The 16,664-nt window shown below is 41.6% G+C and overlaps 1 protein-coding gene across 6 annotated transcripts in view; it reads right to left on the bottom strand.

Annotated features, from left to right (window-relative positions):
- mdga2a (MAM domain containing glycosylphosphatidylinositol anchor 2a) overlaps nt 1-16,664 on the bottom strand; it is a 180,581-nt gene that overhangs the window by 122,415 nt on the left and 41,502 nt on the right. For all 6 annotated transcript variants that reach the window (XM_032542933.1, XM_032542936.1, XM_032542935.1 and 3 more), the window contains one exon: nt 1,712-1,851. In XM_032542933.1, the coding sequence (XP_032398824.1) occupies nt 1,712-1,851 (140 nt within the window). The remainder of the gene's footprint in view (nt 1-1,711; nt 1,852-16,664) is intronic.

Here is a 16,664-nt window from a genome sequence, read left to right as displayed (position 1 = left end):
CCCCCCCCCCCCTTTGATCAGGAGTTGTTTGGGTCTTTCTAACATGGACATTATTTATAATGTGCAAACTTATTACCTTCTGATTATTTCCTATACATTTTTCGTGACATTTATTCTGAATATCTATCCCCACTGAGATACACACACTGAGAATGTACTGCAGCGTTTACAAAGAGCACTGATGACATTTCCTCACGTATGATGCTAAAAGATGAACAAACTCAACTCAATTAAAATGTGGAAATTTGAGGGCAAAGAAAGACTCAGAACATGTTCTGAGAATTAATATTTAACTACAATGAAAGGATGAGCTGTTAAGGCTCTATTCAATTGCGTGTGTGTGTGTGTGTGTTTCCGAGGAGGTCGCATACCCTTCTGTTTTTCCACCAACATTACAAAACCAGCCGTAGGACTACTGCCACCCCAGATAACCTAGTCGGCTTCCGAAACCACTCAGAATGAGTGTCATTGCGCCCCCCCCCCGGTCCCATGCCACTGCCAGAGGGGGACAGAGCTGACACATCCAAAGTCCGGGGAGACACAGCCGAGACCCGCTGCGCCAGGGGATCTGCGTGAGTCTCATAATGACTCGGTTTCAAAGGAGATCCTGCCTCTCTTGCGACACATCCATGCAGGGCTTTTGATCTCCCACTCTCTTCTCTCTCTCCCCCCCCCGCTCTGTTTTTCAGAAATTCTAATTAATAGGAAAGACAGAGAGGATGAGTAGAAAGTTGTCCCCCTGACGACTGGCGGAGATCAACGGTGTGTCTGAACCTCTCGCTAATTGAAGAGGTCTCCCCTTTCCAATTGAAATATAAAAATCAATATGCTCTTTTGCTTTGGCATCCAGAGGGAAAGTGGACGCGCTAATCGCCCCGTTGATGAATCAAAAGGGGAATTATATTAATTCATGTAAATAAGCTCAGTTCTGTGCGGAGATAGTGCTGACTTTGTTTGTGTTATCAAGCAAATTGGAAGCAACATTCGATAAATGTTCGAAAGGTTATGGTGTGCAAATCCTGCCCAGATTAATATGAGATGGAAATGTGATGGTCAGGTCATTTGTGGCAGAGCTGACATTTATACCTGCGTGGAACAAGTTAGTTGATATTTTTGTCGAATCTAGTAGATAAAATCGTGTTCCTGCTTTTCATAACAAATTGTTTTTATAAACTTACTTCTTGAATTTGTATGAGAACAGCAATAAGCAGAAGGCACAACAAGAACACATTTACAGTCTATTTTCTTCAGGAAAAAGGTGGAAGCATTTGAATTAGTTCAGATAACAGTAAATAAAAAAGGTTTGAGGAAAAACTCTCAGATGCTGAGGACCCACTTTTCACTGTGGCCTGCTTCTGGCTCGTTACGTTTCTGTCTTGGCAGATGTTTGGCCTGTTTTGTTACCGCATTCTCATTAGACTCGGAAGCTTTTATTATCACCATGCAGGTGCCACAATGCAACCTAAACCGTCAATAATTAAAGGATTAAACTTTTAAGCTGGTTTAGTGCAGAGGTACGTGGTGTGCCACTCAATGGCGCTAATACAGAATTAAAATAAAAGCTGCTGAAGAAGAGGGAAGAAAGGAGAAACAGACAGGAAGGGGAGACAGGCTTCAATATTAACATCTTGTCCCATGATTCCCTTGTGTAGCTTTTTTTTTGGCCTGCGCTGTTAGTTAAGGGTAGACGAAAGGGTAGCAAGTTCCTAACCTGTGGTCGAGGATGCCCCGTCACCAGACAGCTGAGCTCCAGGGTCTCTCCCTCTCGGATGGTGTAGACTCTCTCCGTGTGCCTCTCCTCCTCAACATTACAGGCGTGCCCTGAGTGTATGATGCGGACGGTCGGAGGTGCTGCGGAGGGGGGAAAAAAGCACAAAGTGGCTTAACATTCTGGTTATTTCAGAAGGAATGAGTAGTTCAGCATGTTGTGGCCACATTTGTAGTGCACACACGGGGGCCAGGGGTAAAAACACATTGACACATTTTTACTTTTGTAGCATTCCCTTTGGTTTTAGCTTTTTGAACATTGCAAGTATGGCAAATACAAAGTCGAGGGAAGCTACTTTAGAAAAATGTTTCACTGCTTATGTAGTTTTTCTTTGAAGTAACTTGTGAGAGTATCACTTTCACAGACGTGGTACTGACAGGGCTCGTGCTGCCGAGCGTTGTCAAAAGGTGATTCAAAGATGGTGAAAGACAGGTTTTGCGTCTCTTTTTTATTCTTCAGCCAATCTTATATACGTCAAGCACGTTTTCTTTAGAGAGCGGCGTCACTTAGTGTACAAGATGAACAAATGTTTCTTTTTTATTTACACTTACAAAGATGAAACATTAAATAGCGCACTCCATTACTATGCAACCTGAGCATGCATCTTAAAGGCATATAGCACACTTTAACAGATTGGTCTAAATGAAAACTAATTACATTCAAGATTAATTACCAGGTCTTTTAATACAATGACAACACAGTTAAGTTAATGTTGAGATTAATGCTAGTTGCCTGATGCAGCCTTCTTATTAAAAGAGGTGTCAAAGCTCACACATTGTTTTATATTTTAAGTCAATATTTCACATTGTGACCCTCTACAGGACAGTATCTGCACACCTTTACTGATGCACCTTGGCCCCAGTCACAATATCTAAATTACAGTTTGGAGAAAAGAGATGACAAGTAGTCATGACAACAGTGGTTACCCATCAGTATCACTCCATTGGGATTCAAAGTGACACTCAGTTTGCATCTTAACAAAATTACTCAGTGTAAGCAGCAGTAATTCAAATGCAGTGTCAACTGTGTACAAATTGATGGTAGGCTGCAAAACAAGTCATTTCTCTTATTCTGTCTCCTTATCCTTCTCACTTATTCGTTTTGGGAAAGAATCTGAATAAAATTACAACTCGGCGTCATTACATGCCAGAAGGGTTTCATTACAAAACCTTGCACATGTAAACAGAGTATGACAAAGAAGAAAAAGAAAATGATCTCAAATGAATCAGTCATGACTCGACACATTATTATTTGGTAAGTAAATGGCTTAAGGTGATTGAAATAAACCTAAGAATATTTAAACTTTAACCTCTACTATTCTCAACTGTCATCCAACCATAAATTGGTGGATTGGAACAGAACTCATTTTTTAACACAGCATTTCGTAATATACAATTAGGGATATAAAGATACCGGAAACTGTGACCGGCTATGTGCAAATTAAACTGACTATTCAGCAGCACAGGCCTACTGCAGTAAAGGTTCATGGCAGAACAACTCTACTACCCACAGCTGTCTGTCCACAGCTGCAGTAACTGCACTGGTGTTTCTCTCCACCATAAGCTGACCCTTGTGAGTCAGTAAGGGCATTTCCATCCGTCCACAACCCGACGCAGAAGAGAGGAGCATGTCATCTTAGGTAAACCGCCCCAAAACGCTCAGTTCCACTGAGCTGTAAAAGCGCAGTTGCATGTAACCGACCCCTGACAATACTAGCATCTGTTAAGCATTTCTTCCTCTCCAACTTACATGATTAGTGAAGAGGTTTGGGATGAGATGATTTAGAGAGCGGATACGGGATATGATTAGGAGGAGGAATACAAATTAGTGAAAAAAGGAATAAAAAAATAAAAAAATCGAGGCAGAAATCACAAGGACTTACAGAATGTAGTGTGCCTTTCATGTTGGAAGAGCAGCTTCCTGTGAGGGCCTCTCTCGGCAGACTCAGCCCCGGCAGCAGATTCAGTTCTACCTCTATCAAGGCTGCGATGCTAATGAGCGTGGCGACACTCCTCCCTGCCGATGCAATGGGAGTCTCAGCCAGAGTGTATCCTTAGCCACGCGCTAACCACCTGTCCCTCCCTGTAACCAACCACGCTGTTTGTCTCATTCAGCTTGTTAGCTTAATGCCCCGCTATGCTTGTCCTGCCCGTCTAAATGCTACGCAGATTGATGAACACACGGACACGGATGCTAACTGGCTGCTCAAAAAGCTGTGTTGGACCTGTCTTGCGCTAACCCCTCATCATAGTCCTCTCTCCGTTTGTGGATGAATACACTAGTGGTGAACTCCACAGGGGGGGATAAGGGCTTGAGAAATAGGCTCATTGTAAGGGAGCTTCACGCAAGGCTGCCACTTGAAACAAAAAAGAGCTTGGAAACAAGGCCCCAGGGCACTCGCCGAACAAAGTACTAATGCCATTTACTCCAATGAGCCAGTATCTCTGCAGCATACCATCAGTCCTGGAGGTAAGTAGGGAAACACCCGTAATTAATGATCTTCAACTGCTAAAGCAGCTACTGCAACGGCCACCCACACGCACGCACGCACACACACACACACACACACACACACACACACACACACACACACACACACACACACACACACACACACACACACACACACACACACCCTTGTTCTTTACGCAGACAACACTAAGCTCACAGCGACAAAAGCAAATAACCCTCTCTTTAAGCATGCATAATGAGTGCCATAATGTTCTCACATATCCTTGTATAGTTAAGACCTAAGCTCAGATCACTTGGCCCAAAGCATAAAACTAAAATAAATGTCATTACTACACAGTTTTCTTGTTTGTTGAAAGCCACTTGATACTGACAGTAACGACTCATATATTCAGAACATAAATGACATGACATTTCCCTGGTGGAAGGTAGTTAAGCAACTCCACAGTGGCAAAGCCTCAGGGATTGATGAGATCCATCCAGAAATGCTGAAAGTTCTGGGTGTGGAGGGGCTGTCTTGGTTGACACGCCTCTTCAACACTGCGTGGAGGTCTGGGACGGTGCCTAGGGACTGGCAGACTGGAGTGGATCTTCAAAAAGGGGGACCAGAGGGTGTGTGCCATTTACAGGGGTATCACACTTCCCAGCCTCCCTCCCCTCACTTTATTGCACCGTTGTGACGAAAAGAGAGGCTGAGCCATAAGGCAAAGCTCTCGATCTACTGGTCAGTTTTTATTCCTACCCTCTCCTATGGTCATGAAGGCTGGGTCATGACCAACAGAACGAGATCCAGGGTACAAGCGGCTGAAATGTGTTTTCTTCAGGAGGGGGGCTGGCGTCTCCCTTAGAGACAGGGTGAGAAGCTCAGTCATCGGTCAGAAGCTCAGTCATCGGAGAGAAGCGTCAAAAGGAGCCAGTTGAGGTGGTTGGGGCATCTGGTAAGGATGCCTCCGGGGTCCTCCCTAGGGAGGTGTTCCAGGCACGTCCAGCTGGGAGGAGGCCCCGGGGAACACCCAGGACTAGGTGGAGAGATTATATCTCTAACCTGGCCTGGGAACGCCCTGATGTGTGAACGCCCACATCAACCAGCTCCGACAGGAGCTGGTTGATGTGGCTCGGGAAAGGTGGAGCTGCTCCCCCCACGACCCGATACCGGCTAAGCGGACGAAGATGGATGGATGGAGAAATGACAATAATGCACTGGGACTTAAGGTCGCACAAAGTGAGATGTCAACGCGCTGACAGGTGTCGGGCCAGACACAGCTGGATAAAAACCTTAACATCTTAACATTATCCCATACAAGTTCATTATGGGGACAAGGATTCTGTTTTATATACTGGAAATGTTATGGTGTACGGGAAATGTCTTTTAATTACATCTTTTTGTTGGTCCTTAAGAAAGTACAGTCCAGTAGGCCTAGGTCAATCCATCGACAGAAGAATCAACATTTATAGATTTGCCCCATGTGTGCAGTTTTACTACACAGACAGTGGTATACTTCTTCCAGGATATTTTCATATCTTTGACGTATAAAAGTTGACACAAAATGCTCTGATACAAGTAAACGTCCTATTTTCGGGATTATACTTAAAAGGTAACCTGTGGAGTTGTCTTGTTTACATTCATTCAACCAAAAATCCATGAGGCATTTTGTTTCTCATTTGTATTACTAAAAATTGTGAAATGTTTACATCCATGTTTGCTGGAAGTCTTCTTCTTCACCGCCTTTGTTGGCGCACTGCCTTCACCAACTTCCACTCAATCCAAATAGCTTGAAAATAACAGTACAATGTGAATAGTGCCCTGGTGTGCTTGTGCGTCCTCATTCGTGTACACAATACAAACAAAGCCCACACATCAGAACCCTCGTAGCCCCACTAGTGGTTGAATACTCTACAGGGTGTCTTTAAACAAAAGCACAGAGGTATTATCGGCCAATGTACTTTAAGTATGCGCAGTAGGAGGGCACAGTAGTTCAACCCTAAGCAGTGCGCTAAAACTACTGTTTGGGCCATTACAGACATCCTTCAACATTCTATAAAGAGTTGCAGGTAAATGTTTAAGGCCAAATAATTAATAATCACCTTTTCTAAATCACACTCTTCTACAACCCCCATTCCTCCTGGGCAAAAGTTCAAGATGTCAAATGAGCAAGTAGCAGAGCAGAGGCCGTTTGGGAGCAATGAGTTGAAATAAACTATGCTGCTGGTGGCACATTTGGATGTTAATTAGACACTTTTTTCACTTTTGCCAGTTGGGCAATGGGCATTGGCATAACAAGCACATCTGCCACTCACCCTGATGTGAAAAGTGCAAAACAGTGCAAGAGCGCAGGGGAAAATCAATGCTATATATTGAGTGGATGCTCACAGTCAAACTAATGCAGACTTATTCTGTAATCACTTGTTTATGTGCTCTACAAGCACTCGTGATTAAATGGTGTTGTTGCAAATGCAGAGCAAATGTTGCCACAAACCTGTGGGTTAAGATATGAAATTTGCATAAATGTGCAGATCAGGCAGTAGTGTCACTCCCCCGCACTATGCTTCCCACCCAACCATCTGCAAGTGCACACACTACGCACACTACGCACAAACTACATACACACACACACACACACACACACACACACACCGCTTCCTGATAAATGGAGGAGCTGCAGGCTACGAGCAGGACTCTCAGATGTTCCTCTCTTTTTTATGTCATTATCTCATTTCCATAGCAGTGACATCATTTCCCCCACTGCAGAAACACACAACGGGGAAATAAAAGGTATAGGGGAGGAGAAAAAGAGACTGCCACAGTCTGCACATTCAATTGTGCATGTTAGACTGTTAGTTTAGTGCTCTTTCTTCATCTTTTGTCTGTGCATGTGTTTGTGTGTATGTGTGTGTGTAGGTGCATTGAATAAGCAGCTCCCACTGGAGTGACTGGCCTTCCTTGGCCTCAGTTGAGGAAGATGGCTTCATCACTAACGCCAATGGAGATTAAATTGGATTTGGCTAAAAGCAGCCTTGTCACCACGATTGTGGAGTGCCTGGGTGGCAGAAGGGGTTCTTGGCAATGGTAGAGCCTCTAAATTTGACAAACGAATGAATGTTGAGGAAAAAACTCCAACAGCTGGGGCTCGTTGTCGCTGTGGGCTAAATGTCCTCAGACCAACCCCTCAGGACCACTAACTATTTCCTGCTAGTTTTCTGGCTCCGTAGCCTCCTTCTTGGAATCGGAGAGCCAGATATTGAGAAAAAGGGGAAAGTGACAAACAGAAAGAGAAAAACATACCCAATATGCATACCGTAACAGTTTAAAAAAAGAATTGTTTTTGTTATTGCACCAAAGTCATTATCGATTCGGCTCCAAGACTACTGAAAATAAACTTCTAGTTGGTCTTAAAAGGGACTGTGGGGGAGAAGTCATTTCCAGCTCTATGATTAAACTGCACATTGCCAACATAAAAAGCTTAGTGGTAACACAAAAACAAGTTCAGCATTATTAAGCTGCTCAAACAATGATAACAGAGTCACATTAGATGTTGCAAAGATTATTTTGAGAGTTTTCACCCAATGCCGATTGATAATTAATACCACTTTCACTTCGAAGCTTTTGATGAGTGATAATTGACACAGTTTTAACAGTTTGACCCATTAAAAACCGACTTCTGTCCAAGGTCGTTGCTGTTAACACAAGACACGTATCTTTCTGTGGTCTGACTCACTAGGACTTCTTTTCTTTCTGTATTTAGTCTTGCATGCTGAAACATACTGTTAGAGGAGTCACAAAGCAAGAAGCAAGTGGACTCAGTAATGTTAATTAGTCCATAATATCTGAAGTTTGCTAACATTAGCCACCATAAGCTACTGGTCATACCAGACCAAGTAAGGCTGTAGCAGCAAAACCCCTGGTTATATAAAAATGTGCATTGATACGTGGTATTGCTATTGAGTTTTACTTTTTTCAGAAAACATTTTTGCCTACTTGGAGACAGTGGGATAAGCTTTAAACACAACATTGACATATTGGCATCTTAAAGGTTGGTGTTTGGTGCTTAACGAGACAGCATACAGTGGCTTTTTCAGACGTTGTTCTACGAAGTTAGCTGTCTGCTGCTATTGGAAACAAGGTGACCTAACCTAAACAGTACAGTCACAGTTCATAAAACCAAATAACTAGCTGTAGGATTTCAAAACTCTCCATAGAGAGCGGACCGTGTCTGTCACTTCAAGTGACCGTAGTCATTTGATCCATTGTTAAAATAAAAATATTGATAAGTAAAGCTTTGAGATTGAAAGTGGCATAATGTATGGTCCAACCAAAATGTACTATAAGGTTATGGCAATCTTACAGTACAGCTAGAGCAAACACATAGTAGGTATTACAGAACAAAATTGATATTTTCTTCCCCCTTTCGTACCCCAGTTGAGCGGACTCTCCCGTATTAAATGAGAAGATGATTAATGTTGTGGTTTTAAACAGTACTGGCTGTGCTTTCTCAGGTGATGCAGAGCACTGCCATTGGATATATCAGCGTGAATTCAGTGGATTTTAACTTTGAGAAAGGGCAAACATGGTCCACTGCCAAAGTTGTCACACAATAAATTATGTTCCATGCTTTCCCCATGCCTTCCATTTTAGAAAGTATAAGCTTGCACTACACCCAAACCTTCCTGTGGTATAACTGAGAAGCAACTCATCCATGAGGTCATCCGTGTGTGTAGGGCCTCGAAATGGTTTACCAGCAGCACATGCATATTATTACATCAGGGGTTGACAGAGCTTATTGATTACACACTGTAATGCACTTGAATGCACTTCTCGGCCAGCACTGTTATTGTAAATGTGACTCTGTATAGATCCGGCTTCACACTATCAGCACAGATCATCTATCACACATAACTGTGGGCTGGAAAAAACACACACATTCACATGAGACTGCACCGGCACAGAAAACACAACATGTTTGTCCAGTTAAGCTGAAAATTACAATCAAGAGAGATGTGTCAGGTGGTCTTTTTGTGGCACAAAGGGACAAACTTAAACTTATGGTTGTAAATTGGGTACTTGAGTCGAGGCGGCTCATTAATGCAGCAGACGGGTTTGTTTGTCTGATTATTCAACGGACAAGGAGCACCATAAGAGCCCAAAACAAATGATGCACAGCTGTGACTCTTAGAGGTGCTATTTATAGGAAAAAGACATTGCACACACAATCATAAAAACACATACCAATGCACACCTCCGTTGACACAGACACACACACATACACACACAAATTATGTTACTCCATAAATTAGGCCACTGTGAACCTGCCAAAGCCCTGCTGAGAAGGAGAGAGAGTAGAGAGAGATGACTATTGAGGGTGAAGGTGGGGAGATATAGAGGACAGATTCATTTTTGCTCCCACATTACACCACTCCACATCAGAGGGTTATGGAGCTTGACTGCATATAGCTATATCCATTATGTTCATGTAAGCTTTATGTCATGCAAACCATCGTGAGGAAATGACAGGAACAAGCATGGTTTTATCTGACGCATTAGTCAGTTTTTACTCCAAACCAAACGTGTGAGCACAGAATATCAGATGCACGTTGCACGCTGTGACTGTGCTGTCTCTGTCCATGGTGCTGAAGCATACAGCAGCTGTCATACAGGGAGAAGCCCACTGCAAAAACACAGCTATGCATGCTGCCTACACCCAATGATGTAAGCATTAAACCAACCAAACCACACGGGCATAAATTAGTAAAACTGATGGGTTATTCTACCTCAGCAGATGCATACTTATGACTCATTGCACAAAACCACCATCTTGGATTCACTGCCCCTGGGTTATTTCAAATGTACCACCAGCAGTTTGAGCATATAACCTTGTAAGATTTAATTCCCAACATTTTCATATGCATATGAGTTCTGCTACAGAATGAGTAGTTGTACTGCAATACAAGATTCCAAGTGGTGCTGAAACAATAACTAACTAAATAATCAATTTATTAATACAGAAAATTATTTGCAGATGTATTCATGATGAGAACATGTCGCATAGCCTGTTTGACTATGTTGATGGTAAATCTGAAGTCAGAATTTGAAAATACAGCCCTCCCCCTCCAGCTCCCCCCTCTCTGTCCTAAGCCCCCTCCCACCAGATGAGCATAGACATGCCTTCCTACAGTAACCTGTCTGAATACTAGTCCTTCATTTTAACTATCCCGATTGTGCCATTATAGTGGCAATTTAATGTCAAATTTCACTTTCTGATAAGTCTGTCTTTCTTTTTTTGGTTGCTTCGCAGTGTAGGCAGGGGTTGCCAATGCTGGAATAGCATGTTTTTCTGTAGGAGTTTCCACCATGAAATCAGGCTTCCACCATGCCCAGGCACCTTCATTTGTAGAACAGCCAATAGGAACACCCTCCCTCTGAAATGACCTGTGATTGGCCATCCTCCTGTCACAGGCTACATTTTCTAAAGAGTAAAGGAGTCTTGTTATCTCTCTTGAATTTGAATTATAATATGCTAAAGATTATTAAGATTAAGGATTATTAGGGAAAGATGATTAAGGAATTTTGTGCTAAATGACGCCAAAAAAAAATAAACGGCATATTGTGCAAGTAACAAAGGCAGACATCTACACACAGTTTAGAAAAAGTTTGCCTTAAAATGTGTCGTAAAAGCAGGAAAGAGGAAGGAAAGTAAAGTCTGTTTAATTCTGAATTGCTTGTTTACTTCTGGAATGGGCCGAGATTTCAGGAGCGTCATCATAAAACATACATTTAACAGTGGAAACAGAAAGCTTAAGTAGTACTAAAACCTCTGTTCTACCATCTGATCTAATGCCTATGTCAGTTTAAGGCGCGGGCATGTATTATAAGCCCATTAAACTGACCATGACCAGACATTAGTAAACATGTCCTTGGCTTGTGTAAGTCAGTACAGGTTTATGAGTTATACACCTACAGGCTTTTACGAGTACATCTCATTAAAGATAGACCTCGACAGTTAAGCAGCGCCGGCTCGTTCATGGCATTGTTAAGAAAGGTCATCAAACTGAGGTGTGAAACTATACGGTGCCTACCAACGATGCTACAACCCTCAACAAACACTCGCTGACAGAGTATCACTGTTTGACAGCCAGAGTTAAGCCTTCGTCGGTTCTTCCTATCCCATTCTACCAGTCTCTCCATTCATGATGCAGCACTGGCACAGTGGGGGTGTTGTGGCAGTTTGATTTCCCTAAACAACACTAATCAGACATCTGTAGGGAAGGATAAAGCCCAGATTGGCTGTAACCATGCAGCAGTTTTCTGTCGATAGGCCCTCTGGCCAACACTCACACTATTGGCTGATGCAAGGCACCAGCTTTCTTTATGGTTGGCTAGTAGCGAGCCAGCAATAGCTCACTGAGGATAGAGTATCTGGCAACCCTCTGAAGATTGGGTGCTTTCCGCCAAGAAACTGTCTGATGATTGGCTGTGGTGACTTCAGAGTGAACTGATTGTCCTATCACAGTGCTCACAGTGCAGGCTGGCTGACAGTGCTGCCTGCTGGCTGGCTTTGCAATATGCAGCTATCCATAACACCTCCAGAGGGCATATCTCCATGTCTTTCAGAGTGTGTGTGTGTGTGTGTGTGTGTGTGTGTGACTGTATACCATCCATAACTTTCCCATTGGGGAGGTGTGCAGCTAAGCCCTGCCAGCAGGCTCTAACACCTCATTATTTTAAGCCAGGCAGGAAATGGGTTTTAGAGATCTCTCACTGAGCTACTCTCTTGGAAACGAGGGCTACAGGTCTTTCAAGTAAGCAACACAGACCTGGGAAATGCCTTTTTAGTTTAAGTTAACTACACTGAATCACTTCACCAAAAGTCCAAACCAACTGACTAGGAACGCACTGTAATATCACAAAAGGTTGCAGTCCTGTGCATATTAATTTGGGTCTGAGAGGTTTTGAGATTTAGTCTAATGGATTTGAATGTTTCCACTGAGCCTTGTTAACCAACTGAAGGGTGCTTATTCCATGTGATGTTGAATACAGCTCAGCAAAATGATGGAGATGAAAAATAGCAGCGCCCAAAGCCTCGTAAGGGGATTTTCTGCATTTGGTGAAAAATGTAAGTAAGTTAGCTTTATACACCGACCGGGACATTTAAAGGAGGAGGTAACGGAAGCCGAGGAGATGAGGAAGATTCAGAGAAAAAATGGAGAGAAAAAAAAAACAGTGTGAAATTATTCTTCCACGACAGACTGGTATGAATTGTGTTTTGTATTTACATATCATCACATATTTTGACACATTCAAATCAAAATCAAAATGTAACAAAAAATTCAAAAATAGGTACAATAACTTACGATAGATCAGTTAAATAGAAAATAAGCAAGCCGATTTCACATGACTTTAGGGTGTAATTTCTCAGGAAATGAAGCGTGCCGTGGTGCTTCTTACAAGGACAGACCTCCTGATCTTATATTCATATTCCCCATACCTCCGGTACTCTGCTCACCATATAATGTGCTGAAAAGCCATACAAACAGCAAAACATAATCACAGTTTACCCAGTACACACCTACAGCTTTGCACCTAGATACAAAGGATATAGTATTGTTATGTTATTTACAATCACAAATTCTTTAAACACACAGTTTAATCTTAAATCAACACAGCTGATTGCTGATCTGCAGCAGTAATCGCAAGAGTCTGCAGCCATGCTAGCAACTCAGTAAGGCTGTACTTAGGCACATTGGGGCTTTGAGCTTAATGCTAGCATTAGCATGCTTACATGTTGCTAAAAAAAATGCTGATATTTAGCATCTATAATGTTTACCTTCTTTTAGTGTGTGAGCATGTAAACATCTGCTAATTAGCATCACACACACAGAGTACAGTTGAGGCAGCTGAGTGTCTTAATGCTTTATGTATTTGATCATCAAACAAAGTGATGGAAAAATTAAGTTTTTGAAATAATGAAATGTTAAGAGATCACCACAGTGATCTCAAAACGAACAAGAACCATGAGGTGATATGTATATGAAGGGCAGGATGATCAAGATCCCTCTAATAAATTCTAAATCTCATGTACAGCATGTGACTGAAATGACTGGAGAACCAGCATATTTGGCCCACTTATTTCCCATCAGCTTTGGGACATTAATGGAAAAATAGCTTTCTTAAGTATATTATTTATTAAGGCACAATGTAATAATATTCTGTGACATTAAAGTTTTAGTGCTGGAGTCTACAGGACATCAAAAGTACAGGAATGATGACCCACAAATAGCATTTCTGTCTATGGAAGATAGGCTTCTTAAATCAATGGATGAGAGGAATAATAAATAAATAATACTTTAATAACTAAAAATAAAAATAAAACTTTAATAACTTTAATAATACTTTTTGTAAGTAATGTACATATTGAAATAAATATATAATCTAAGTTGAAATGGGAAAAGAACAGGTTAATATCAGCAGCTGTAGCTTGGAGATGGGGCAATGGGTTTGCAACCATTTGCGTACCATCATCAGTTCTAGACAGGGCCGGGCAAAGTGGATGAGACACACTCTGCTGTCCCTTAACATTTTTTTTTACACTCACTGTTATTTTTTTCATAGCACAAAGACCTTTTATAGTACCATTTTCAAATCAGCCTCATAAAGCACATGACGCCCCATCCATCAAATACAATTATTCCCTGAATGGAACTGGATTGTGGCTTTATCAATTGCATTAGTACAATAATACACCTGATTTAATTTACTCTCTTACAAGTCTGGTAATTCACACCAATTAAGATGGTGTTCAAGTTCAATACATTTGTTCCTTTTTGCGTGAATGTCAATCAGTGTGAACAAGATGTTTACCTTCACATATTAAATCCAGTATAGGGAACAAAGAGGAAGGAGCTACTTTAAGAAAGTCTATAAAGATTTTCTCTGAGAAAAAAACTAATGAATCCATTACTGTGAGTTACTACCACCGTAAAAGAAAACAGACAAAATGAGAAATTAGTCATCTGGCCTGTTTGAAGGCTTGTAAAACATACATAATGAGTTGGATCACGCCAGATGTCCGACATGACTGCAGTGTACAAAACAGCTCATTGTGCAGAGTTAAAGGGGAGTGAAGGGAGAGTAAGGGCATCTGTGTCGGGTGAGACAACCAACTGTAGGAGGAGAAGGATCTAGAGTGAGTAAGAGGCAGCAGAGCACTTTAATGCGTTTCATTTGACATGGCACACACTCCCACTGAACACCAGTGCAGACATTCTAAATGTTAAGCACATGTTTAATAGTCCATTACGTAAATTGATATTGCTCATTGACTGTTGTCCTTGGCTGCCCACGCAGTGTCATAGTAAAAGACTGACAGATGTACTGTAGCGCAGTGCAGGGCTAATAGGCAACGGCATCAATGTTGGTCAACGCATTCCTAATGAAAGGGTTGGTATGGTATCCTACAAAATTACAGCATCCGCCGGCCAGGCACGCGTTGACTGGTCAAGTGACAGTTACGTTTGCCTATCTTTACAGTTTCTTTTAACCGAGAAAAGGTGACCGTGAAGTCCCAGTTTTCTCAGCTGCCATTGTCGTTAAGTTTAGCCGACAATAGGTGACTGTAAGTCGACTGTACTGCGGCGCAGACAGTTAGGGTTAGGCACCAAAACGACTAGTGAAGATGAGAAGAAAATGTTGTGGTTTGGGTTAAAACACTGGCCCCCTTAGGCAGTCCTACCGGGATAAGAACACCGTTTCCTGGGTGTCCTGGGTCTTGTGTTTTCCTTCTTACGGAAGAAAAACTAAACTTCTTACAGAATACGCACTCCGCTCCCCCGCTTGAATGCCCTGTGTTTTAAGAATCGTATATATCTACCCCGACCTCTTCCCTGCGGCTCTTCACGGTCTTATACCAGTCGTTGGTGCCAGTGTTTGGGGTTCAGGAAACGCTCCCAGAAGCTGAAACCAGAGGCCTTTCTGCTTAAAAAATGACTCAAACAAAGGAGCGCTCTACCAATCGATCAATCAAGTAATAGCTAAAGCTCAAATTTGATATTATATAATAGATATTGTCATTATAAAAAAAAAATTCCATTCAATTTTTTAGGTTATTCTTTGAAAATCTTATTGCTTAAGAAACCTAAAAAAAATTCATAGTTATGGTTAGTCATATCATCGTCATATGATAATATTTAAACAATATCATCATATGATGTCATTCTGCAGACCTGAAATCATATCATTGTATAAAACTGCAAGTTGTTGCCTCTGAAAATGTCATGTGGCAACATGGTGTGACTGTAAAAATGTTTGCAATATTTCTTGTGGTTAAAATAAATGTGAACAGTGCTATCACAACAATCCTACATGTGTTGAATTACAGGCATAACACACAAACTAAATGCTGTTTCTTGCTGACTTCATAGTTGAGATTTAAAGGTCCTGTATTATTAAAAGGGAGATATCCATGTGTTTTAATTATACAGCAAGCCATATATATATATATATATATATGCTGTGAAAGTATCAAAAACCCCAATACATTAACAAATTCACAACTATAGTAGATATATAGGCAGAAAGGGCTGCTACAGTGCCGTTACAGTCATTTCCCCCACTGCAATGACGGTTAAGAGAGCTCAGAAGCAAAAGACCTGAAAACGTTGAACAATCAGAGCAGATTGGGCTTTTTCAGGGGGGGGGGTTGTTTAAAGAGACAGGCGCTTAGACGGAGTGTGTCAGACAGAGGGTGAGAATACAGTTATATTCAGGCAGACGGTATGAGAAAAATGATGTGTTTTTTATCAACATTAAAAACGGTAAACATGTTCTAGTAGAAACCCAAAATACAAGTAGAACCTGAATATGAGCATAATATGGGTCCTTACTAATAAGTCTAAGGAACCCATCTAAAGAAATGTATAGGAAGACAAAGGAATAAACAAAAGAGCTTAATATGACACTGGGAAAGTCTTACACAATCCTTACTTACTTACTCTGATAACTAATGGTTTTCTGTAGCTTCTTCTCTGCTTAATAGATGTTTGGAGAGAAATATTTTATTTTGTGGGAAGTACTAGACTGACAGCCAATTGAATAATATCTACTTCCCCTGCAGTTGGAGGGGCATTAGGAATAAAGCTCAAACAGAATGGATGGGTCATACATCATTGAGCATTACTTGTGCTGTGCTGTGTCTCTAAAACACAAATTGGATTACCTGTGCACCCAGGCGGATCACCCGAATTGGACAGGCACAGACATACAGGGAACACACACACACACACACACACACACACACATATATATACCCATGCATGTGAAAAATGCATGATGCAAACATTATAATATTCACAAATCCATAGAACTTTATTGGACTTGCAGTAAAGGGAGTTCACACATACAGCCCTGACTGCACTTCATCTCCTTTTACACAGACAG

This window comes from Etheostoma spectabile, chromosome 18 (genome assembly GCF_008692095.1).
Source record: "Etheostoma spectabile isolate EspeVRDwgs_2016 chromosome 18, UIUC_Espe_1.0, whole genome shotgun sequence".
Taxonomy (NCBI): Eukaryota; Metazoa; Chordata; class Actinopteri; order Perciformes; family Percidae; genus Etheostoma; species Etheostoma spectabile.
This window is presented reverse-complemented; position numbering and strand designations above follow the sequence as displayed.